The sequence below is a fragment of the Piliocolobus tephrosceles genome, chromosome 2 (genome assembly GCF_002776525.5).
Source record: "Piliocolobus tephrosceles isolate RC106 chromosome 2, ASM277652v3, whole genome shotgun sequence".
Taxonomy (NCBI): domain Eukaryota; kingdom Metazoa; phylum Chordata; class Mammalia; order Primates; family Cercopithecidae; genus Piliocolobus; species Piliocolobus tephrosceles.
This window is the reverse complement of record NC_045435.1, coordinates 72,188,099-72,211,699: the sequence shown is the minus strand read 5'-3', so window position 1 is coordinate 72,211,699 and position 23,601 is coordinate 72,188,099. Positions and strand designations below refer to the sequence as shown.

At 41.0% G+C, this 23,601-nt stretch overlaps 1 protein-coding gene and 1 long non-coding RNA gene across 3 annotated transcripts in view; one reads left to right on the top strand and one right to left on the bottom strand.

Annotated features, from left to right (window-relative positions):
* The window catches only part of PRICKLE2 (prickle planar cell polarity protein 2), a 175,441-nt gene that overhangs the window by 92,465 nt on the left and 59,375 nt on the right, over positions 1-23,601 (bottom strand). For both annotated transcript variants that reach the window (XM_031935185.1, XM_023200415.3), the window contains exon 2: positions 12,823-13,006. In XM_031935185.1, the coding sequence (XP_031791045.1) occupies positions 12,823-12,966 (144 nt within the window). In that variant the 5' untranslated portion in view covers positions 12,967-13,006. The remainder of the gene's footprint in view (positions 1-12,822; positions 13,007-23,601) is intronic.
* LOC111533726 lies at positions 1,105-15,616 on the top strand. Its single transcript, XR_002728951.2, has 4 exons — positions 1,105-1,166; positions 3,842-3,895; positions 8,043-8,170; positions 12,748-15,616. It is a non-coding gene; the product is annotated as an uncharacterized LOC111533726 (long non-coding RNA).

The window sequence follows — 23,601 nt, the reverse complement described above, 5'->3', positions numbered from 1 at the left end:
CACTTATGAACCCATAAAGATAGGTACCCAAAACACAGAAGTCATCGGAGGCCAGCACAAAGTCTGATGTCTGCATGGGTCTTCCATGAGACACTTTCTACATCTACCTGTGTATGGCTCCAGGCCACCTAAAGCAACATATAAAGACTGGTGGTGGAAAGCTCCAGTTTTTTATTGGACTTGGAAAACTGCCATACTGAAATCACACATATACTGACAGCTTGCACATATGAGTACTTAATAAACAACTGTTGAAAGAATAAATGGCTGAATGTACGAATGAATGAATAAATGAATGTACAGGTAGATAAATAGATTGAGGAAGGAAGTTAGTTACTTGTTGATTTGGTGGTGTATTAATCCAATCATCCCATGAAATTACTCAAAATATCTCCTGCATCATAAGGCAGAGGAGATCATCTTGATACTACATCAATTCTCACACCAGGCTACAGTGTAGATGGCCCGGTCAGCAGAAAGGGTATGCAGCTGTGAACTTATGCAGGAAGTCTAAGAAAGAGGCCAAGTCCCAATCTTTAGGACCCCAGAGTGAATTTACTGTAAAGGTTGGAGACATCTGTCTTGAAAGCTAGAACTCCTATTGCAGGTCTCTCTTCCCGCATTTGCAAATGAACCTTGGCCTCTCCAGGCCTTATAATCTGCATGCAAGCCTTGACAAGTCCCTGCTGGTGGAATCTGGCCACGTTGCTGCTGACTTCATCTGGCAGAGTCCCTAGAGCCTGGGAACCCAGGTTCTAGTCCCAACTCTGACAGCTCCATTGAAAACAAGTTTATTAACAGGCAGTTTTATTGAAAGTTGCACACACAGGCATATTTCCCATTGCCATCCAATGACATCAGTGTATTTCTGAAGCCAAGATAAACACAGCATTGTTCACGTGACTGGCTTCCCGAGAAGAGTGAGGTGGACTGCTTTGAAGCCTCCTCCTGCCCCCTTCTTCCCTCCCTTCCCAACTCATCTCTTGAACTGCATTGAAAACACTGAGGTGACTGACAGTGAAGGCAAACTAGGAGATGCAGCTTAGGGGGAATTTAATCCAATTCAGTTGGAGAGACATGCATCTCCCTGCACCATGAAATTCCATTTTGATCTCAGCATGTGCTGATGGAGTAATGAAATAAAGACAACACTCTGCAAATGGCTGGTGAGTCTAACGATGGTTTTTATGGGGGTTTTAGAAGGGCTATTAGATTGTACATTCCTTTCCTATAAGCCAAAACCACCCAGCAGACCTTGAGAGATGAACCATTTTGTCATTCTTCTCTCCCTTCCCCCAGCATCTGCCAGCCTTTGTCCCTCCTGGTATAAATAGCTTCTCACATAAAAGAGCAAACTGTCAGTAGCCTGAAAGCTAACAGTAAAGCTGGACGCCTGGCACTGTGGCCCCAGCCGGATGGTGGTGAGTCACAGCTGTATAATTCATGGTCCTGCAGTAAAAGGGATCAGCGCATGCTCTAGGTTAACAGGCCAGAAAGGGAGGTGAAGAAACAGGGCCAGTGAAAGACTTTTAAAAGCATCCTGAGTTTTCCTTTAACAATCAGCCTTGTATTTGGGTGATATCCAGGGCATGCCAGTCAAAGGCAAAAAGCCAGGAATGGGATGGGGTAGCTGCTGGGGCACACCATTCATTAGTATCTGCACGCAAATCTGTTTCAGCATCTTGGAGATTCAAATAATGATTCTGATGAGTTCAGCAGCTACCATTTGCTGAGGACCTATTTTGTGTCTGCCTTCTCCTAGGATCCTTACAGAGATGAATTCACTTCTTCTCTGTTAGCTACTTTAGACTTGGGCAGAAGCATCCCCGTGTTGCAGCTGAGAAAACTGATGCTTGAGATGCCCAAGGTTACAGAGTTAATAAGCGACAGAGTCAAGATGTGGCCTCATCTGTTCCTAGCAATGTGGCTTTTCCAACAGTAATGACTCTCAAACTTTGTCATGCATAAGAAACACCTAAAAGCTTTGTTGAAGCAGATTCCTGGGCTCCATCTTCAGAGTTCTGGTTTATTAGGTCTGGGGCAAGTCCTAAGAGTCTACATTTAACATGTTCCCAGGTGATACTAGTGCTACTGGTATGGGAGCCTCATTCTGAAACCCACCGGAAGAGGCAGACCAAATCTGGGTAATCAAACCATCATTCCATGTAATGACTCAGCTCAAATGTCACTTCTGCAGAGAGGCTTTTCTTAGCCATCCAATGTAAAGTAGATAGATTCTCTAAATCAGGGGTCTGTGTTTCAAATCAGGCCCCCTTCCTGTTTTTGTAAGTAAAGTGTTATTGTCACATGGCCATGCCTATTTGTTCACCTCTTGTCAATGACTGCTTTTGCATTACAACATCAGAGTTGGGGATTTGCCACTGAGATTGCATAATCCATGAAGCCTATATTTATTAGCTAGATCTTTACAGACAAAGCCTGTCAACTCCTTCCTCTAGATCGTATCACCCTTTTTTATTGCTTTGCTAATTGACATCGGTCTCTGAATGTGTCTTGTTATTCAGCTGTTAAGTTGTCCACATCCTTCACTAAACTGTCAGCTCCACAAAGGCAGGGGTACCTGTTTGCCTTTCACTGCTATACCCTGGTGCCTAGGAAAGTGCTTGGCATATAGTTGGCACTCAATAAATACTTGCTGAATGAATGTCACTATTGAGTGCCCAGGTACGTGATGCTATCTGTACCAGGAACATGAGAGTCCCTGGAGGAAGTACAGTAAAGCCAGGGTAAGAGAGTGAGAAGAGATAAGGATAAATAGAGATTGTCGATAGGGCAACAAATCTTTGGAGCAGGGTCATGCTGCTTCCTGCAGTGGTGGGGAAACTGGAGGTGGGGAAAAGATGAATTCCTTAGTCACCAAGGTCAACTTCAGATTAGGAGAAATTTCCCATCCCTAAGAATGAAAGAGCCTGTGTGACTCATGCTGCTCCCCTTCTCCAACTGACACCACGTCTGCTTTCTTGGATCTGATTCCCCGAGTGGAGCAATGTGCATGCTCTTTACTGTGCATGAGGAAGGGGTGGAGGAGGAAGAGCCCACACGGGCACTGGAGTCAGACAGATGGCCGGTGTAAGTCCTGTCTCTGTCCCTCGCTGACTGTGGCATCTTAGTCAAGTTCCTGATCCTGTGAGCCTCAATGATTTCAACGGAAAAATAGAGGATTTTGTACCAAAGATTAAATGAGATTGTTTATTCACAAAAACCCTGTTTATTAAATGACTAGTATGTGCCAGCATTATTTTTGGTATTGAGCATAGAGCGGTGAATAAGACAATGTCCGTCTCTAACAGACTCACATTTTGGAAGGTAGTATGGACATAAATAAATGTAAGTAGAGTACTTGCTATGAATTTAACATACCTCTGTAGTCAAATGGGGGCTCTCTGTTGCCTTATCTGCACCTGGGGCAGAAACATCAAGGGGATGGATGATCAGGCACCTCCAATTTCCCAGGGGCAAGCAAGGTAGTGGGACCGTCCCACCTTCATGTCCAGGGATGACTTAGCAAGCACTGAGCACTGCATGGCCTCCATTCATTTCCCCCCAAACAGTTTTCCAACACTCTCCCCAAATTCTTTGTGCATAAAGTTGGTACTGATTTCATTTCACTTCTGAGTTTCACTCAAATGAATACATTACCTTCTGTAACAAATGAGATCTCTGCATAGCAGGCATCTTCAGTAGCAGCTCAAATACTGCCTCCCCAGAGACGTTGGATCTGACCCATCAGGCTAAATTAGCCAATCCCCTCAGCATCCCGGTCCACATCCATGCTCTCAGAAACTGTTTTATTTTGTTTTTGTTTTTAAAATATATTTAGGATAGATTAAGTGAGAAGCAACTTCTAAAGCACCCAGGAAAATGTCTGACACACGTAAGAGTTTTCTAAATATTTACATCTCTATTCTTAACATCACTAGGTTTTTTTAAAAAAATCACAACCTGAAATTATTTGTTTTCTAATTGTCTTTACTCTTCACAGAACTACAGTGCAGCAGAAACCTTAAGTCTCTTGTTTATTGTTTTGTCCCCAGTGCCCAGAACACTGCCTGATACATAGTAGGTATAAAATAAACAATCTTAAACAGGTGAATGAGGAAACAAAAAAAGCCCAATGGCCATTTCCTTTTCACCCAATTTTCTAGCATGCTCTCTGATTCATTCCTTGGACTCTCATGGGGAAAATCAAGTGGAATGCTGCCAAGAAGCCCATAGTCGAGCATTGGAGACAGGTACTAACAAGGTTCCAAGTGGCACAGAGGCCAAATCAAGGAGCCTCTGCTGACCTGTTGATCCCCCAAGAGAGATGTGTAGAATATTCTTCTTTGTGGGAAGACTCCCTTTGCACTCTGAGAAGCCTACAGAAAATTCCCCAAGGACTCATTCCTTGCAGGTCTGAGGACCGTGATGTTGCAGGAGATCTCAGGCACCAAGGAAGGTAGGTGGCAGAGCTCAGTACTTCAGCAGATAGCCCCAAAGCCTGCTTGAGACATTAGAGAATTCAGAATCAAGAGGCTGCATCTGGGGTCCTGAATAACTTCCTCAGGCTCCATAGAGCCAGAGAACTTCACTGGGACAAACTTGTATCTTTATAACAATCCCGCAGCAGAAGGCCTGGGAAACAGAAAGCTTTCCATACTGGCAGAATTCAAAATTACTTTATGAAAACCTTTTGAGAAGGCCGTGAAGGACTCTAGGATTCCTATAAACCCTATGCTTAACCTGCCTTCTCCATCTCCACCTAACCTCCCTCTTTCCCGGAAGCCAAATGTTCCTTCTGCTCTTCTTTGTGTTGGCTCAGGGCAATAGCAATTAGTTAGTCACGTACTACTATTTCACAAGAAAGGTGGGAAGGAAACAACTGACTCATTGAGCAACATCTATGTGCAGACAGAGGGCCAGGAGCATTATAAGCACTCTCTCATCCATGGCCAGATCAACGCTGTGATCTTCAGGTCTAGTAGTACTGGCTCCAAAGTTAGGTTGTCTGAGATTATATCTGTCTCTGCTATTCATTAGCTGTGTGATCTTGGGCAAGTTATTTAACTTCTCTGAGCCTAGCTTTACTCACCCTACAGTGGAGACAGAAAGAGTAATTACCAAATAAGGTGGGTTGAGAATTAAATGGGATAATGCATGCAAAGTGTTAAAAAGGATGGTGGGCCCATAGCAAGGGTTCAATGAAAATTTAATAATTTTTCCATCATCATTGTCATCTTCATCAAGAGGAAACTGAGGGTCCCAGAGATTGAACAACTTTACTGTGGTCAGAAAGTGATGGAGTAGCAGAGAGACTTGCCTGATATCAGAAGCAAGGCTCTTCCCACTGGGCCATGCTGTTTTCTCCTCATGCCATGGCTCTCACTGGGCTACCCAGATTCAGACTGGGACATAAATGGTGTCTAGGTTTGAATACACAGTGGGCTTCTGCCAGACCCACTGCTTCTCCAACCCTGCTCCACACCCAGGGACTTGGAGCTGGTGGAGTTGCCTCAGGTTTGCTTAGTGCAGCCCTTGGCAAGATGTCACCCTCTCTGGCCTTTTTGCAACCTAAGAAAACTCTGAAGCAGTTGGGATGGCTAGGGGAATCTGCTTAGAATACAAATCTTTAGGAGCAGCCGAGGGAACAGAAATAATTGATATGGAATAATTCTTTTTTTTTTTTTTTTTTTTTTTTTTGAGACGGAGTCTGGCTCTGTCGCCCAGGCTGGAGTGCAGTGGCCGGATCTCAGCTCACTGCAAGCTCCGCCTCCCGGGTTTACGCCATTCTCCTGCCTCAGCCTCCCAAGCAGCTGGGACTACAGGCGCCTGCCACCTCGCCTGGCTAGTTTTTTGTATTTTTAAGTAGAGACGGGGTTTCACCGGGTTAGCCAGGATGGTCTTGATCTCCTGACCTCGTGATCCGCCCGTCTTGGCCTCCCAAAGTGCTGGGATTACAGGCTTGAGCCACCGCGCCTGGCCGGAATAATTCTTTATGTAGAAAATAATGCCACAGGCTATTATCTCTTCAGTGTGATGTGACCCGAACATTTCTGGTTCTGCAGAGGATCCCTGTCGTCGGCCTATCTCTTAACAAATGTTTGCTGGGTGCTGGCCATGTGTCAGGCACTGTGCTAGGTGTTGGGAGGATTCCTAAACAACAAAGTATGCAACATTCCTGCCCTCCTGGACCTTAAAGGAAAGTAGGGAAGCCAAACATTAAACAAATACTTATACCAATAAGTATCTAATTACAAGTTTTATAAGTGTTAATAACAAAAATTGCAGGGTTTGCTACAAAGCATGTAACTGAGGACCTAATCCTGTATTGGGGCTAGCCAAAGTAGTTATTTGAGGAGATATATTTAATCTGACACCTGATGGATGAGTAATAGTCACTAAAATAAAAGCCAAATAAATAATTTTATATACTCCCAAAAGAGATATTTTAGAGCTTCACAGGGCTCAAATCCAACTAATTCACCCCTGTCTCTGGGTAGTACTGGCTGTCCTATTTTACCACTTACAAGAAAAAGGTTTGGAAAGCCAACAACTAGGCAATCACACTTAGTATCTATTCTTCATCCTTCCTGCGACAGTTTGAAGTGAAAGTTGAGTGTTCTGGATGATGAATCTAATTGCAACTTATTCTGTGCTAAAACACAGTTACGGTCAAGGTAAAATTACTAACCTTTGGAGATACTCATATTTGAGAACCCTCCATGAACACTTGGGAGTATCCAAAACATCAATGAAAAAGACATCCACTCAGAAGAAGCAATCTGATGGCCTCTTCAGAGTTTCAAGGAGGAGCAAGGAGGAGAACTAATAGAAAACCCACATGCACCCAATGAAAGCTATCCACCCACAAGACATACCAGTTACGACCTTCCTGGAGGGTGGTGTAGCATCATGAATCTAAAACCTCAGAGAAGCTTATACATGACCACTACACCTCCAGAAATTATGCTTATGGAGAGGAGCAGGCACATGTATAAAATGCGTAAGGTTAGCTGCTGCTGTCTTGTAATATAGAGGAAAGCCGTCAATCAATGCAAGTAGTCAAAACTAAACCCTCAACTCCATGCTGCTCAATGATGGTACTCTTGGCATTTGGGATGGGTCCATTCTCCTTTGCGCAGGATCATCTGGTGCTTTTTGGGATGCTTAGCATCTCAAGGCACCATCCATAGGCTAGTGGAGTCCCCCAGTCATTTAGATAGTAATTGCCCTCTCCCAAACATACATTTCCAAATGCCCTCTAGAGGTAGTGGTACCACTCCAGGTTAGAACCTACCAACAGAAAACTATTGAACCATTACAAAGGATAATCCAGATTGAAATATACTGATGCAGAAAGATGTTCACAATATACGGCCTAGAAAAGACAGCTCAGGATAAGTGGAGAGCATCATCACATTTTTGTCCAAATCAAAACAGAAATGTACTACTACACACATAGAAACCTGAATATACAGGCTGATATGGTTTGACTGTGTCCCCACCCAAATCTCATCTTGAATTACCATGTGTTGTAGGAGGTACCCAGTGGGAGGTAATGGAATCACTGGGGCAGGTCTTTCCCATGATGGCCTGTGATAGTAAGTCTCATGAGATCTGATGGTTATTATAAGGGGGAGTTTTCCCGCACTAGCTCTCTTTGCGTGCTGCCATCCATGTAAGACATGACTTGCTCCTCCTTGCTTTCTGCTATCATTGTGAGGCTTCCCCAGCCATGCGGAACTGTAAGTTCAGTTAAACCTCTTTCTTTTGTAAATTGCCCAGTCTTGGGTATGTCTTTATCAGCAGTGTGAAAACAGACTAAAACACAGGCAAAAAGGTTAAAACACAATTTTCCTTGGTTGGTGGAGTTATGAGTGAGTTTTAGTTGCTTTCTTGGATGTCTCACATTTTTCTTTTCTTTTTTAATGAACAAGTCTTCCTTTCATAAAAGAGGAAAAAGTTATTTTTGGTTTGAAGAACAAAAAGGTGACCCTCCACGGCCAACTGGTCATGCAGCTCCAATTCTCATTTGGATTTAGCGAAGATGGCAGGATCTGCTTCAGGGAGCACCAGCCTCTGCTCAAGCAGTGTGGGATCCCCACTTTTTCACTCTGCTGAATACCCATGGTACAAGGCAGCAACTGTTCTAAGCTGGAACTAGAGCATGGTAGCTGCTCAATAAATACTTGCTAAATTGAGTCATCCTTTTTTGTTTTGATTGGGCCAGAATTCTGCTGAGATATCCTCTAGTTTTTAACATCACTTTTACCCAGTGGTTTTCCTATTCCCCAGGAGCATTGGGTAATGTCTGGAGACATGTTTGGTTATCTCAAATGGGAAGTGCTTTTGGTATCTAGTGGGTAGATGCCAGGGATGCTGCTAAGCATCCTACACAATGCAGAGGACAGTCACCACAGAAAAGAATTATCTGTCCGAAGTGTCAATAGTGCTGAGGCTGAGAAATCCTCTTCACCATTTGCCCTTCTTAGAGCTTGTTAATTATTTTCTAAGTTCTTATTTTAATATTATCTACTGTAAATGTATCATCCTAGCACCTGAAAGAGAAAGGGTATACACTATTCACTGTTTGAGTTTGAAATGAAATTGATGCCTTAAGAATGTCTTCAGACCAGGTGTGGTGGCCCATGCCTGTAATCTCAATACTTTGGGAGAATTGCTTGAGGTCGGAGTTCAAGACCAGCCTGGGCAACAAGTGAGACTCCCCCCCGCCTTTCTGTACAAAAAATACAAAAATTAGCTGGGTGTGGTGGCATGTGCCTGCAGTCCCAGCTACTTAGGACTGAGGCAAGAGGATTCCCTTGAGCCCAGGAGTTCAAGGTTGCAGTGAGCTATGATCATACCACTGCACTCCAGCCTGTGTGGCCGCAAAACCCTGTCTCTTAAAAAAATAAAAAAAAAATATAAAAAAAAAAAAGACTTCAGATGGTCAACTAGGGGCAGATTCCAGCCCTCTGTTCTGTTACCATTAAACACCTTATTTGGAGTGAGCAGAAGCAAAGGATCTGAACAACTTCTCTGATTAGTTTTCAGCTCAGTCATTAGATATCACGAGATAAATGCCTTTCCTTTCTGGAATCATTTGTTATATTTATTACTTCCCCACTATTTTTAAAAGGTTGGGTTTTACAGCTAGTGAATTTTTATGAAATTAAATGCCTATATTCAAGAACACTTGCCTAAAAGGGAGGGGACTTTCGTTTGCATTAGATTCAATTGAAGGCATTTCTCAGGAGAAATAAAATAATAAAGAGTATCACCTGAAGGTGTATTACCAACCTACGACCTGGGAGTGAAATGAAAGGTTTCTAACAAAAATGAAAGTACATTACTCTCAACCCTAACTAGTCTTTAATATTTTGCCTCCAGGACAAAGCATTTTTACATTCCCTATAATTTCTCTTGATAGAAAAATAGACTTTCTCAGACAGTTAATATATTAAACATCAGAATTTTTATTAGTGAAGGGCATTTAGGAACTCAATTTTTTCTTACAGCATACTATACAGCTTTCTAAAAAAAACCTTTTAAATTCATAAACAGTGCTGTATGCAATAGACTTTAGAAGATCTTCTAATTTAAAAAATTGAAGCTCATTTCTTACATGAAATATGACCCCTTCAAACACCATTAATATAGATTAATATAGATGCATATTTTATTAGGTGCTATAGAATTCTTAAAATAACTTGAGAAGATTTTCTCTTTCTGCAGAGCTATTTCCTTTTCTAATCATCTGTGTCAAAAAGATTTGAGTAAGTGTAGGAAATAGGGAAAACCATCCAAAGAACAACAGAATTATTAGAGATGGGACTATGCTTTCATTTGACATAATTCAAACCACTTGTTTAATGGCACTAATCATTTCCTTTCAAAACAAATTGAAGAAATTTCAGATTTATGCTTCCCAAAGACATTCATTTTGGATGAGTCAAGGGACCTGCAAAAATACCATTAGTACTTACTTTTGAAATCACAAATTTAATCAAAACCTTAGCTTCTGAAATTGTCTGTTTTCTTGGGTCAATATGAGTAGAAAGTTTTCTCTGAATCTGTTTAATGGTTTTAGAGAAAACTCATTTTAAGCAGGAAACTGACAAAAGCTTAAGTTTGGAAAATTCAGAGGCCAATTTAGCAAGAAGCAATGTCCTTCAGGTGAACAAAAGAAAGATGGGCTGCTTCGAAGCTGTTGGAAATGAGGTTAGCAAGAAAATGTAACAAGCTCACAGGTGTATCTAGGTATGAAAACACACTGTTCAAGTACTGGTGGTAGAATGGCAATGTCAAACAAAGTCATGCAGTCAGCCACTACCTCTCTGAGTGTCTAAACAAACTCAATCAAACACTCTCATTCTTCTTAAACTAATTATTTAATAATAAAATCTTTACTAAAACAGAAGATATAACCTCAACTCACAAACTAGGAAAAAGCACTCATTTCTTCCTGTTAATAACCCAGCAGAGAATTACCTTCAATTCTCATGGAGATTATTTTCTGGGAGTGTTTCTATTCTAAGACATTTTCTCCCCTGCAGTGAGAATTAGAACAGAGATCACAAAACGGAAGTGCCTGTAGGGTTCTGGAAGGTAACACAAAAGAAAAAAATGGACTTTGTAGAGACTGGGATGATCTGGTATAATCAAGCTTTGTCTAAAAGGAATGGCCATCACTCAACTCCAGACAATTATATCCTTACAGGGATGAGATACCAGATCTTCAAATTTTCAAGACATAAATACAAACTTTTACATGAAGCAAATCTCTAATTTTGAAGTATTAGTAGCTAATTAAATTTAAAACAATACCATGCTGGCTAAACAAATCCTACCTGTCTCCCTGATTTCATCTGTCAATTTGCAACTTCAAAATTAGAAGAAAATGAGCAATGGCTAATCAATGAGATTATATTAGTATCACTACTATTAAGTTATGGGTGAATTGTTGGGTTCTCCTTTATTATAAAGAATTTTCTCTATCCAGTCTGTCATTGACGGGCATTTAGGTTCCTGCCATGCCTTTACTATTATGAATAGTGCTACAATGAACATATGTGTGCACGTGTCTTTATAATAGAAAGATCTATATTCCTTTGGGTATATAACCAGCAATGGGATTGCTGGGGCAAATGGTATTAATGTTTTTAGGTCTTTGAGGAATTGTCACACTGTCTTCCACAATGGCAGAACTCATTTATGCTCCCACCAACAATGTATAAGCATTCCTTTGTCTCCACAACCTCGCCAGCATCTGTTCTTTTTTTTTTTTACTTTTTAGTAATAGCCATTCTGATGGGTGTGGGATGGTATCTCATTGTGGTTTTCATTTGCATTTCTCTTATGATCAGTGATGTTGAGCTTTTTTTCATATGTTTGTTGGCCTCATGCATGTCTTCTTTTGAAAAGTGTCTGTTCATGTCCTTTGCCCACTTTTTAATGGGGTTGTTTGGTTTTTCTTGTAAATTTGTTTAAGTTCCTTATAGAGTTTAGATATTAGACTCATATACACAATGGAATACTGTGCAGCCATGAAAAGTACAAGATCATGTCCTTTGGAGGAACATGCATAGAGTTGGAGGCCATTACGCTTAGCAAACTAATGGAGACACAAAACCAAATACTGCATGTCTCATGTAATGGGAGCTAAATGATGAGAACACATGGACACATAGTGGGGAACAACACACACTGGGCCCTATCAGAGAGTGAAGGCTGGGAGGAGGGAGAGGGTCAGGAAAAATAACTAATGGGTAACAGGCTTAATATCTGGGTGATGAAATAATCTGTACAACAAACTCCCATGACACCATTGTGACAAACTTGCACATGTACCCATGAACTGAAAATAAAGTTAAAAAAAAAACTTAAAAAGAATTTTCCCTAAAAGCATTATCACACCTAAAGTTCCCGAGTTAAAATTTCAAGGGCTGTTTAAACTTTAAAACGTTTTTGTCAGACATAGAGAAGATGTCCTGAGAAAGAAATTTTACACGTCAGAGGAAGTCAACAGTGGTCAAACACTTCAGATTCTGGCACTTTAGATTTTCACAGGAAACATCTTGAAAATACCCAGCTTATAAAAGAGCTTCTTAAACAACATGGGGCTGATGGAGGAGAAAATTTTAAGTACCAAGAAATACAAGAGGCTGTATGTCACTGAGAAAAATGTGGTACACCTTTACATGAAAAATCCCTAATTTAAAAGTATTAGCAGCTAATTAAATTTTTAAATAATACCTTGCTGGTTAAACAAAACCTACCTGTGTGCCTGACTTCATTTGCCACAAAGACCTTTTCATCAAGCCAATGATGTTTACAGCCTTTGGGTGGTGCCAAGACATTTCAGGAAATGCCAGCGTCTTTGTAAAGTAACGCTACAAACTTAATGTCTGAACACAGCATAATCACTGGGAAGAGTAAGGAAAATTCACACTTCCTCACTCTTTTATCTGAAGAGTCTCACTGTAAAGACTCAGAGCCAAGGTAGAACTCTTCTTCTCCACCCCCAAAACCAAGTTTCACTCTCTTAATGTTTTAAAACCAATGTTTCTGAGACATTTCTAGACAATCCTGGTAATGGTTAATAATGACAATACGGAATGAATTAGCAATGGATCACTCCTGGCTCAATTTCATTTCCCTTCCTCATTTTCCACTGGGGCCCCTGGCATCTTCAACCTATTTAGCCCTACCGCTTCTCTGAATCAGCAAAGTCTACTTTTCCTACAGAACTGGAATGAGGAAGTACCAGTAAGACAAAGTGAAACACCCAAACCACCAGCATGCTCCCACCCAGAATGGTACCTGCTCAGGCTTCAGACCCGGCGGGACCCAGGCATACTCTTCCAAGGCACAGCCTGAGTCATCATCTGAGGTCGAGTTCCTCTGAAAGTCAAACATGAGTTTGCTGATGGTCTTCTCCATCTCCAGCGGCATCACTGTCACCATGTGCTCCTCTTGGGGACACTTGCAGTGCAGGCAGATCTTCCTGCGGGCAGTAAAGGTAGCAGGTGAGAAAGAAAGAAAAAAAACATTTTTTTTTTCAAGAGCCTGCCGGTCACCAGCCCTTGGATCCCAAACCATAAACACATTCCTTGGCAATGGTCATCAGGCAAAGGCATCACAAGCAGAGTTCCAGAACATGCCTGTCTTTGCAGAAGGCGTGGTACACACATGTGAAAACAGCATGAAAGGTCAGAGGCCACCAGGTAAGCATGCTAAGGGTGTTTACATGTGGACCCCAGCCTTCTCTTCTAAATCAATACTCCAAGAGGAATGGTAATGTAGTTTTGATTTTACTAAGCAGACCACTGGATATGGCCCATGACCACAACTTCCTTAACTGTAATAGCAATTACATATACATAATACATATGCTGACCAGAAATGTTACTTGTAGATAACAAATACTGGCAACATACTCCTTTTATGAAAGGTTCCTAAGCCCTGGAAAATGGAGAAAATGGTTTAAAAAATGCAGGTAAAATTTTCTTTAAGAAGAATAGCAAACATACATATTTTTTTCTCACGAAACATGTCTGGCCCTAAGATCTCACAGGAAAGGCAATTTCACCTCCATTAAAGATCCCTGTAGGTTTGGAATTCTAATTAGAAACCCAAATTTTCCCTATGTTGGTGGGTTTTTTTATATACAAGAAGATCATGCATGTGAATTATTTCAAAAGGTAGCAGCCAAAGTTAAAAATCTCCCAAACTGAACATTTCTCTTTTAAGGTTACCATCTGTTCTCTTATCCATAGCTACAGAAATGATGAAGCAATAAATATGTTGATGTCAGCAACACAAAAGCATTTCTGGCTTCCACCAATAAAAAGAGGGGAAAAAAAAAGAATAGAGGAGGAAAATTTTAAGGAAATAAGTTATTTCATGTTCACTCTTTTTAAAATTATTAGTTTCAGTAGCACCTTATAAAGGTGACAAAAGAGCCCAGAATTTTAATCCCCAGATGTGCCTGATGTTTTGATAACAGCTTTGTGAAGATACAATGTACATACGATAAAACTTGCCATTTCAAAGTGTACAATTCATGGACTCTTAATACATTCAGAATTGTGAATCATCACTATCTAATTTTATAGCATTTTCATCCCCCCCGCTCCAAAAAGAAACCCCAGGAGCATTGGCAGTTACTTCCCATATCCCCCTGCCCCCTAGGCTCTGACAACCACTAACCTATTTTCTCTCTCTATGGTTTTGCCTATTTTGGACATTTCATATAAATGCAATCATACAATATGTGGTCTTCTGAAGTTGGCTTCTTTCATACGGAATGATTTTTCAAGGTTAATCCAAGTTACAGCATGTATCAATCCTTCATTCCCTTATATTGCTGAATAATATGCCATTGTATATACATACCACATTTTCACTGATAAGTTGTGGACATTTGGACTATTTTCACCTACGGCTTTTATGAATAATGATGCTCTGATTACTTATGTACAATTTTTTTGTGTGGGTATTTGTTTTGTTTTGTTTTTTGAGACAGATTCTCATTGTTTCCCAGGATGGAGTGCAGTGATGCAATCATGGCTCAGTGCAGCCTTGACCTCCTGGGCTCAAGTGATCCTCCTGTCTTAGCCTCCCAAGGAGCTGGGATCACACAGGTGCATACCACCATGCCTGGCTAATTTTTTTTTTTCTTTTTTTTTGAGATAGAGTATCGCTCTGTAGCCCAGGCTGGAGTGCAGTGGCGCCCTCTCAGCTCACTGCAACCTCTGGCCTCCCAGGTTCAAACAATTCTCCTGCCTCAGCCTCCTGAGTAGCTGGGACTACAGACATGCACCACCACACCTGGCTAATTTTTATATTTCTAGTAGAGACGGGGTTTCACCATGTTGGCCAGGCTGGTCTTGAACTCCTGAACTTGTGATCCACCTGCCTCGGCCTCCCAAAGTGCTGGGATCACAGGCATGAGCCACTGCCCTCAGTTGGATATATGTTTTTAATGTTTTTAATTTTTCTTTTTTTTTTGAGACGGAGTCTCACTCTGTCACCCAGACTGGAGTGCAGTGGCGCGATCTTGGCTCACTGCAAGCTCCACCTCCCAGGTTCATGCCATTCTCATGCCTCAGCCTCCCAAGTAGCTGGGACTACAGGCGCCCGCCATCACGCCTGGCTAATTTTTTTGTATTTTTAGTAGAGACGGGGTTTCACCATGTTAGCCAGGATGGTCTCAATCTCCTGACCTTGTCATCCGCCCGCCTTGGCCTCCCAAAGTGCTGGGATTGCAGGTGTGAGCCACCACGCCCGGCCAATGTTTTTAATTCTTTTGGATATATTTCTAGAAATGAAATTGCTAGGTCATGTGGCAATTTAGATTGAACATTTTGAGGAACTTCCAAATTGTTTTCCAAAATATCTGCACCTTTGTACATTTCCACCATTGATGAATGAGTGTTCCATTTTCTCCACGTTCTTGTCACATTTGTTACTGTCTGTCTTTTATCGTAGCTACTATAGTGGGTATAAAGCAGTATTTAATTGTGGTTTTGATTTGCATTTCCCTAATGGCTAATGATGTTGAATATCTTTTTATGTGATTATATATCTTCTTAGAATAGAGAAATGTCTATACCAATCCTTAGTCCATCTTTTTTCATTGGGTTGTGTTCTAATTGTTGAGTTATAAGTGTTCTTCACATACTTTCTGGATACAAGTCCTGTATCAGATATATGATAGGAACATTTTTTCTTCCATTTTGTGGGCTGTATTTTCACTTTCTTGATGACATCTGTTGAGCACAAAAGTTTTTAATTTTGATGAAGTTTAACTTGTTGTTGTTGTTGTTTTTAATCATTTCTAAGAAGCCATTGCATAACTCATGGTCATAAAGATGTATTCTTACGTTTTAATTTAAGAGGTGTATGGTTTTGGCTCTTACATTTAGGTCTATGATCCATTTTGAGTTAATTTTTGTATATGGCACTAAGTAGGAGACCACCTTCATTCTCATGTGGCTATCCAGTTCTTTCAGCACCATTTATTGAAAAGAATAATCTTTCCCCATTGAATTGCCTTGGTACTATTGTTAAAAAATCAACTGACCATAGCTGTAAGAGTTTATTCTGGATGCTCAACTCTATTCCAGTGGTCTGTATGTCCGTCTTTGTGCCAGTACCACACTGTCTTGATGACTGCAGTTCTGCAGTAAGTTTTAAAATCATGAAGTATATATCAGTCATGCAATTTTGTTCTTCTCTTAAAAAACTGTTTTGGCTCTTCTTCGTTCCTTGTATTTGCATTCATAAAATATGAATTTTAGGATTAGTTTGTCAATTTGTGCAAAAAGAAAAAAAGTCAGCTACAGTTTTGATAGACATACACTGACTTTGTAGATCAATTTATCAATTTGAAGAGTATTGCCATTTTAATGATATTAAGTCTGCCAATCCATGAACACTGACTACTTTTCCATTTATTTCAATCTAATTTCTTTCAATGATATTTTGTGGTTTTTAGGCACAGGCTTGTACTTCTTTTAAGTTTATTCTTAAGTATTTTATCCTTTTTGATGCTATTGTAATTAGAATTGTTCCCAATTTCATTTTCAGATTGTTATTGTATAGAAACATAAATGATTTTTATACTGATGTTAAATCATACAATCTTGCTAAAATAATTTATTAGTTGTATTAGTTTAGGTACTTGTGTGCGTGTGTGTGTGTTTGTGTGTGTGTATGTTCTTTAGAATTTTCTCTATATAAGGCTATATCATGTGCAAATAGAGAGTTTTACCTTTTCCTTTTCAATCTGATGTCTTTTATTTCTTTATCATGTCTTATTGCCCTGGTTAGAACCTCCAGTACAATGTTCAACAGAAGTAGCAAGGGTGGACATCTTTGTTGCGTTCTTGATCTTAAGGGGAAAGTACCAGTCTTTCAGCATTAAGTATTATGTTAGCCATGAGTTATCTGTAGATGCGCTTTATCAGGTAGAGGAAGTTCTCTTCTATGCTAGTTTGTTGTTTTTACCACAAAAGGGTGTTGGAGTTTGTCAAACGCATTTTCTGCATCTATCAAGATGATTAGTTGTTTTATATCTTTATTCTATTGATGTGTTGTACCTGAATTTCCACATAAAAATGCACTCGAAGAAACAAAATCAGTTTAGTCTAAGCAAACTGATTTTGGCTTGTCAGACTCCCCCATTTCCTGCTTTCATTGGATCAGAAATATACACAGACAGAATGCACACCTTGGATCTGGTTTGCATCTCCAAACTCAAAGAAGTTCCATCCAAACCCTGGTTGTTGCTTTTAAAAATGAGCTCATTTGAACAGTAACTCTTTAATTAATCAGTTACTGCACAATGGTCAGGTCTGTTGGGAAGCAGTCAGTTTATTTCTCCAAGAATTTTTTTTCCAGTTTATGACTTAAGGAAAAACAAGTCAGTGTGTTTAAGTAAACTGAGTAAGCTGTTTGGTGACTAATGCTTTTTACTAGAAAGTCATACTTGAGCACTGAAATGTAGAAAACTTTTACCAAATTCAGTCCCAAAATATCCACCAATGAAATTCATTTATTCAGGTACTGATTATGCAGGGAAGAGCACACTAATGCCGGATGGACATGATTTAATGAACTGAGGCTCCAGGAGAAGGAAGAAAGATGAGAAGAAAACAGACGAGGAGTGCAGAATCAGATCCAGAATAAGCATCAACAAGTAGAAGGATAAACAGAAAAGAGAAGATGGGGAGGGCTGAGGCCCTATGTGGTCATTCAACAAATAACTTGAGGTGGGTGGATAACTTGAGGCCAGAAGTTCGAGACCAGCCTGGCCAAATGGTGAAACCATGTCTCCACTAAAAAAAAAAAAAAAAACTAAAAAAAAAAAAAAAAATTCAGCTGGGCATGGTGGCAGGCACCCATAGTCCCAGCTACTCGGGAGGTGGAGGCACAAGAATCACTTGAACCCAGGAGGTGAAGGTTGCAGTGAGCCCAAATCGCACCACTGCACTCCAGCCTGGGTCACAGAGTGAGAAGCTGTCTCAACACACACACACACACACACACGCACACACACACACACCCCAAAACAAAAACAAAACAACGACAACAACAACAAGCCCCAAATAACTAACAAAGCACTTACCATGTACCAAGGCCTGCTCTAGGTACTTGGATACCTAATCAAGACAAAGATCCCTGCCCTCTTGGCCTGCGTTCTCAGAGGGGAGAAACATACAATACACATAACGAGTCATTCAATCACAAAGTATATTAAAGGCAGTAAGTGCTACTGAAAACCAGAAAGAAGCAGGATACAGGTGGTCAGGATGGGGAGGGGGCACATACCGAGCTGTATGCCCGGCATTTGAGTTGCTTTATAACTTACATACATGACCCTTCCATCAGTCCTCCAAGAAAGGAAATATTATCTCCATCAGTCCTCCAAGAAAGGAAATATTATCTCCACTTCCCACAGAAGAAAACAAAGGCCCAGAGTGGTTAAGTGGCTTGTAAGCAGTTAAGCAACTTAACTATTCAGAGCAGTTAATCAACCCTAAATAGTGAGCAGAACAGGGACTCAAAGTAGGCTCTCTCTGACCACTGAACCAAAAAGTTACTTACAGAAAATCTGATTCTAACCACAGAATACCCTTTTACTTCTGCACAACAACAACAACAAAACCTCACACCCACACAAAAGCAAAACCAAGGAGAGGGGAAGAAAAGGAAAAAAAAAACCCAAAACCCTAAATAGTAACTCAAAGCCACGAGTACCTTATCTGTTTTCCATGCTAGCTGCCTGCCTTCCACTTCTCATTTATAATTAACGGGCACTCCCGTGGCACGACATTTTTCTTTGTAAAGAATTTTCAACCTTTGAGTGATTCCATGACAGCCTTTGATAATGGCTAATTTAATAATCTCCATCTATAAATTGGGAACCCAAGGCCCAGACTCTCAGAAAGGGGCAGAGGGTCAGAGGTAATGCTAAGAGGATTTCTCTTCATTCCTGCATCTCTCCCCCTTTGGCAAAATGCACACAGCAACACCTAACAGCTCTCTTTTAACACACTGATTAAGGCTTCTCACCTGAATGAAACATATTCAGAAGTGTGTGGGGAAATACATGATTTGGCTTTTTTTAAAATAGACATTTATGAAAATAGAACCTGCTAGTAAAGCAGGATTTCATTAAAACACACACACACACACACACACACACACACACCAACACACACACACAAAGGGTGCATTGGTTTCATTCTGTCAGAGTTGACATTCTACCTGCACATAATTGGGTTTGTGAATGACAGGTTTCCAAGGAATAAGCCATGATTCAGAGAGGGGAGATTCTGCATTCTCCTCTACCCCAAAACAACCTCTGCAAATCCTCCACCTCCAAGTTGCAGCATTAAATCATGGCTTCCATATCTCAGAAACCATCATCGGCCCTTCCAAGGCATACACAGTATTGTCAGGTGGAGGACCTCTCTTTAACTACCTCCAAGTAGCTTGGTTATCTGCACCAGTGACCATTATCATTTGGAAAATGACTAACAATCTATACCAATTAACTTGCCTGCCATTACATGAAAGGATTCATCATGAGTAGATCGGGGGCAGGGTTTGTAGGGGGAATACTTATCCTTGAGATTTTGACAGGTTATTTACAACAACGAACCCTGAACCACAAGGTCTTGTTTCATGTGAGAAGTGATAGGATGAAGGCAAAAAAGGGATTTTCCTTTAGAACATGATTTTTGACAAGTTCAAGTAGCAAATTGTAGAAACTGAGATTCGAATGGGATTGCAAACATCATTAAGCCTGTTTTTTACTTTCCTTCCCTGTCTCTTTTACTCCCCCTCCCCGCCTTTTTTTTGTTTTGTTTTTTTCCTTTTTTTTATGAGATGGAGTCTCGCTCTGTCCCCCAGGCTGGAGTGCAGTGGCGCCATCTTGGCTCACTGCAAGGTCCGCCTCCCGGGTTCATGCCATTCTCCTGCCTCAGCCTCCCGAGTAGCTCGGACTACAGGTGCCCGCCACCACACCCGGCTAATTTTTTGTATTTTTAGTAGAGACAGGGTTTCACCATGTTAGCCAGGATGGTCTCAATCTCCTGACCTCGTGATCCGCCCGTCTCAGCCTCCCAAAGTGCTGGGATTACAGGTGTGAGCCACTGTGCCCAGTGCCCCCCCCCCACCTTTTTTAATGAGAAGAAAATATATTTTGTAAAAGAACTCATATGTGGCAACTCAAAATAGAAAACAGGGCTGCTCAAGTTGATGTGGAGAAGACGACTATGAGCCCAACTTCTCCAAAGCTCAACCTCCTCCCCAAACTCCAGGCACATTCATGGCCTTGAAGTCCTCAAGGTTCCAAAGCCACAAGGCTAAACACCACCAAAGTTCCTAGACTCCATGAAGTCATTTCTAGCATGTACCAAAATATGAAGTAGGTGCTTGATAATTTGCTAGACGGAAAGAAGAAAAAATATAGAGGCTGTCAATGGCTTTTAAGAAATAAATAATTCCTAATCATGAAACTCTTATATAAATAATAATTCTAGTTGTAAGAAACTGTATATCTGGTTGCCAAGACATTACATGGAGATGCATGGGGAACAGTAGGATGTCCCAGTGACTCTAATTGCATAGGTCTGAGGCAGGCTCAGGAATGTGCATTTTCACCAGTGTGCCTGGTGAATGTGATGCAGCTGGTCCTCCAAGAACAGGTCAAGGTCACTCTTCTGTAGTAGCCTCCTAGTTAGAAAGGAGCACCTCAGGGCATGGTTTAAAAACAGGTGTGGGTTTTACCAATATACTCGATGGTCTCAGAAACTCTGGGCAATGTACCTTTTCAAACGGTCCCAAAGAATCGATGCCAGCCCTTCCTTGCCACCATGTCTTAACCTCTTGCATCACTAGGCCCTCCTGCCACTCAGCTGGGTACCCAGTAGGGTGTGAAAGGCACTGGTGAAAGGCAAGACTACATCAGACATGAGAATAGTGTCTCTTGTTGCCAGCCCTGCCATCTGTCTTGACTTCCACCTCCCTTGTGGTGTGGGCTCCTCTGTCCCAAGTCCATGGCTAGATCAGGTTTAGGCCACTTTCATGCACAGGGACAAGGGGCAGACTGCTTAAAGAGCGGTTCAGTCCCCGTACAAACCAAGTGACCGACAAGGAATAAACAACACGGGATTCAACATGGCTTCGCTCAAGACAGGCAAGGCCAGAGGTGGGAAAACACACTGTTATTAAAAACAAAGGGCTAGGCTGTTCTGTCTATGGAGCAGCCATTCTTTTATTCCTTTACTTTCTAAATAAACTTGCTTTCACTTTGAAAACAAAAACAAAGAAAAGGGCTAAAATAACCCAAAGCTCTCCATTGCTTTTTGCTAAATAACAGATGTATCCTAGGTATTTAAATTCTTCCATGCCTCTAGCTCCCTAAAGGCAAAAGAACAATTTTTTTTTTTTTTTGAGACAGGGTCTCTCTCTGTCACCCAGGCTGGAGTGCGGTGGTGCGATTATGGCTCACTGCAGCCTCGACCTCCTGGGCTCAAGCAATCCTCCCATCTCAGCCTCCTGAGAAGCTGGGACTAAAGGCACATGCCACAATGCCCAGCTAATTTTTGTATTTGTTGTAGATACGAGGTTTCACTATGTTACCCAGGCTGTTCTCAAACTCCTGCGCTCAAGCAATCCCCCTGCCTCAGCCTTCCAAAGTGCTGGGATTACAGGCATGAGTCACCATGCCCAGCTCTCTTTTTATTCTTAATAAGAAAAAAAAGAGAAAAGCATTTTCCTCCTTATTATACTTATTATAAAGTTATTACTTCCTTATCCTTAAAAAGCAATATACAACTAATGTAGAAAAAATCAGAAACTACAGATAAGCAGTAAGAGTAAAAAAGTTTCAAAACACTCACAATCCCAAAGATAATCGCCATTAAACAGAAACAGCTGCTGGTCCTCTTTTCCCTTAGTGTTAAGAAACTGGAGACCAGACTTCATTCTATGTGTTCCCCATCAGCCAGAGCCAGGGGATAAGACTCTGGCCGGTAATGACAAGACATGAGCCAGAGCCACCCACACATGCACACATAACACTCTCAGCAAATAGATGTGCATTATTCAATCCAGATAAGTGGGTCTGTTCTGAACTGGTGCCCTGTAGCAGGATCAAGAATCCACTTATGTAATGTAAAAGATACCTCCAACGTGGGAATTACATATAACATATACTTACGGGTATCACAGAGCTAAAAGTTAGGTCCCTTCGATATTAAAAAAAAAAAAAAAAAAAAGAACAAGAAAAAAAAAAACTTGGCAATTTTCTGTGCAAGTGGAGAAAGATGGGGCATGGATAATTTAAAACCACTAAGACTTGGCTTTGAATTGTGTCTTTGTACACTAGTCATATAACCTCCAATGCTGCGATAACATACATCACTTCAAACCATATAATAGATCTCTGGGAAATGCTGACGCAGGAGGAGCTGGGCAGCGGCCCGACTTACTCCATCTGCTCTGTAGCCCATTTTCCCTGAGTTTCCAACGAAAGCATCAACTCTTCACGTGCACGTATGACACCAGCCTAAAATGAACCAAACATTCTTTTCAAGTGCACTGCCCTTTAGTAACACCTCCCTCAGGTTTTAGGAGGCAATTAGGTGTTTGGGTAAAGAGATTTTTCTAGCCTGCATGCTGCCTAGAAAAGGTAAGCAAATGAAAGGACAGTGGCTGTTGTTAGCAAGAAAGGCATTCCCCTGTTGTGTTTCCCCGAGTCTGTAAGAACTGGAAGCAAGGTCTGCCTGCCCTAAGACATTGCTGAGATAATCCTGCCTTGAACAGGTCAGAGTTGTTAAAACCGAGCTATCACAAAGAAAAAAGCAACCCTCCTCAAAAACTGTATGGATCATGTGACCCCCACACAGGGCTTCAGCTCCTACTTATACATCACTTGCAAAAGGGGTAAGTGGAGAGTCAGAATGCCAGAAATGAAAGAAGGAAGAAAATATATTTGTAGAAGCTGGCCTGAAATCAAATGGGAATATTCCAAGAGGTGAAAATCTGCTCCAAAAGATCAAGGGCTCCAGATGGCAGGTGTGACCTACAGGCCCTGACTCCTGTTGCTCTAGCCCAACCTGTGCTTTGACTAAGGATGGCAGGTGAGGGGTGAACACAGAAGCTATGTTCTACTGTTAACATAATTGCTCATACTTATGAAGGTTTATAATATTCAATAATTTTCACTTAATTTATCTCATTTCTCTCTCAGCAGTCCTATAAAGTTGGCATTTTTATCCATTTCACAGATACAAAAATTTAGGTGATAAACTCACAAGTAACTTGACTGAAGTTAAGGAACTATATCATCTGAAACCAGTGCTTTCTCCTACCTTGTTTTAGGTACAGTGTCAAAATGTTCCTTCTTTTATTCCACCCATATCCATCCATCTACCTGTCCATCCATCCACCCATCTATCCTTCCATTCATATCTGTATATACATCCATATCTATCCATCCATCTATCCATTCATTCATATCCATAAATACATACATATCTATCCATCCATTCATATCCATTCATACATCCATATCTATCTATC